Source organism: Hydractinia symbiolongicarpus, chromosome 14 (genome assembly GCF_029227915.1).
Source record: "Hydractinia symbiolongicarpus strain clone_291-10 chromosome 14, HSymV2.1, whole genome shotgun sequence".
Lineage (NCBI taxonomy): Eukaryota > Metazoa > Cnidaria > Hydrozoa > Anthoathecata > Hydractiniidae > Hydractinia > Hydractinia symbiolongicarpus.
In genome coordinates this window covers 2,477,141-2,479,821 of record NC_079888.1, presented here as the reverse complement: position 1 = coordinate 2,479,821, position 2,681 = coordinate 2,477,141, and the positions used below count along the sequence as shown (strand labels likewise).

The following is a 2,681-nucleotide window of genomic DNA, read 5'->3' as shown; positions in this document are numbered from 1 at the left end:
TGTGATGGTTTTGGATGGGTTTTTTTCTACTTTATATATTTTACTAAACTTTTACTCTCTATATATATGTTTTTATTTCAAATTTTTGGACAGTTTGTTGCGTGAAACTAGTATCAAGAAAAAAAATAGATATAAAAGGCTGGTCATACTCTTCTTTAAACAATATAATACTTTACTGACCTCTGTAGGAAGACTTTTGGTATTTTTATGAAACAAAGTGTATATGTATTTTCTCAAAAATACTTTGACAAAATATTTTGAACTTCTTTAGCAATGTTCTCATCTAACATGGATAAATCAGGGGTACCTGTGTTTGATTGTGAGCTTGTGTAACAAATGTCAGCGGCAAGCTCTTTGGGAGTCATAAACAAAAATATCGAATTTTCTTCACTAATGTTGGATAGGGCCATACATAGTTCCTTATTTAATTCATTTCTTAATTTTGCTGTTAAACGAGTTCTTACAGTGGTTGGTTTTTCTACCAATTCCACTTTTTCACAGATTGAACAACATTTTTCTTGAAGTTCGTGCTTGAAACCAAAATGTTTTTGAATATGCTCCCTTAGGCAAGTTGATGTCTGGCAGTACAATTTCATATTTTTATCCACATTTGTTTTATTTGCCGAAACATCGGAATTATTGTAAAACAAAATAGCTGTTGCAGGTTGCTCACTTCTGCCAGCTCGTCCTATTTCTTGAACATAAGCTTCAAGATTGCTGGGTGGGGTAATGTGGTAAACATTTTCTACATGTGGAATATTAACACCCATTCCGAGCGCAGTGGTAGCAAAGATAACTCTGATCCGTGAGTTCTTAGAAATTTCCTTTATGATAATTTGTTTCATAGCTTTTGTCTGCGGTGCATGGTATTGACAAAACAAACGACTAGATGGTGTTTTTTCAAATCCCACGTATTGAAATGTGCTTAAAATTCTTTCAAATATATTAAAGGCAAGACCACAATATTATAATTTCATATAAATGATTGTCATTGGAAATTGTTCTCTTACTGAATTTAATGAATTTGCTATAGGTAACAATATATTCTCATAGCTTTCGAATCCAGAAGCATTACTTTTGCGGATCTTTTTGTCAAGAAATATGTTTTTGCGGTTGGGATTTACTCTGATAACTTTTGCTGTTGACATATTCAATGACTTCACTAAACTTGTTATATGATGAGGTGAGGCAGTTGCAGTAAGGGCTAACATAGATGCTTTTGGAAAATAAGTGCGCACTGTGGAAAGTTCTTTAAAATCTTTTCTAAATTCTTCTCCCCTGAAATGTATATTTAGATATTTTATTGGTTAATTTTTTTTTATATATAACAGTACATAGTCCTTTTTAGAGCAGCATCTTATTAATTTATTTTGTTATATATTTTTTAATAATTATTTTCTTTGTCAACCTGACAAAGAAATAATCGAAACGTAAAATCAAAATGAAATGAATAGTTTTTTTTGACTTCATATGCATAGCTAGCTATTCGAGGTAATTTAATGACATGACCAGCTATTGTACAAAAACCCAATCAGGACTGGCACCCGAACTGCAGAGTTGCAGGTAGCTTATCTACTTTAGGTTTTCCACAATACAGTATACATAGCTAGTCATAACATTGTAAATTACTTTAAGTTAGTCAAAAATGTTTCTAAGATGTAGCTAACTTGTTCTTAAATATATATATGAGAAGAAAAAACACAGTATATATATACTTACAAAAATTCTACACGATGGGCCTCGTCAATAACAATTCCAACAACATTATCTTGATACACAGTTGACTTTAATAAATTTCTGCCTTGCTCGGAAAGTATTGCCTCTGGATGAGCGAAGAGTAGATTTATATCCCCTTCTTGCACCTTTTTTGATATATTGATTTCTTTATGAGTTTTCATTTCGGCAAACAAACTTTCATAAGAGCTTGTGGAACTATTATTGCAATGAAGTGACATTGCTGAAATACCAACACTGTTTAAAAACTGCACTTGGTCTTCTATAATTGAAGATAAAGGACACACCACAATAACGATATTCCTTGTACTTTTTTGTGGTATAACGTCAGGAAGAAGTTGAAAAATTAACGACTTTCCATCACCCGTAGGAAGGACAGCTACAACATCCCTGCCCTTTAAAAGAGCTTCAAAACATTGAACTTGTTTAGGCTTAAGGCAGTGAGAAGGAAAACCTTCGTGCAAATTAAATACAAAATCCAAACGTTTCAACACATCCATCTTTTGGCTGTCTCTTATCTCGCTTGTATTAATGCGTCTCTGTTAAAGCTTGAGACGAGCGTCAAATTTGCATCTCATTATCTCTGGAATTTCAAAAATGCCCAGTATATCTGGGCATTTTTGTATCACATGACCAGCCTGTTCCAGGGTCATTGTTGGCCACTCCGAAATAACGGCTCAGGGGCCACAAGACCCTGGGGACGAGGATGGTATTTTTATTGGATGTACATTATATAAATGTTATCATTGAATATGTGTGTGCCGAAGAAGAGTTAAAGAAGTTGTGTTCCGCCTGGCGATTCAGACCATCCTCCGCTTCAGGCCTTTATGGATGACATATTTTTAATGTCTTCGAGTGTCCCTCAAACTCAGAACTTGTTGGATCGTTGTGTAACAGCCCTTCATTGGGCTGGAATGGGCTTTAGACCTTCAAAATCACGAAGCATT

General features: G+C 34.1%; 2 protein-coding genes across 2 annotated transcripts; both read right to left on the bottom strand.

Annotated features, from left to right (window-relative positions):
• Positions 1 to 233: 233 nt before the first annotated feature.
• LOC130625055 (uncharacterized) lies at positions 234 to 1,614 on the bottom strand. The gene is made up of 3 exons (XM_057440138.1): positions 1,577 to 1,614; positions 1,011 to 1,278; positions 234 to 854 (listed from the first exon to the last, which is right to left on the bottom strand). The coding sequence occupies exons 1-3, from the start codon at positions 1,612 to 1,614 to the stop codon at positions 234 to 236; spliced, it is 927 nt and encodes a 308-aa protein (XP_057296121.1).
• LOC130625187 (ATP-dependent DNA helicase RecQ-like) lies at positions 820 to 2,247 on the bottom strand. Its single transcript, XM_057440252.1, has one exon. The coding sequence runs from the start codon at positions 2,232 to 2,234 to the stop codon at positions 1,716 to 1,718; it is 519 nt and encodes a 172-aa protein (XP_057296235.1). The 5' UTR covers positions 2,235 to 2,247; the 3' UTR covers positions 820 to 1,715.
• Between the last annotated feature and the right edge of the window lie 434 nt (positions 2,248 to 2,681).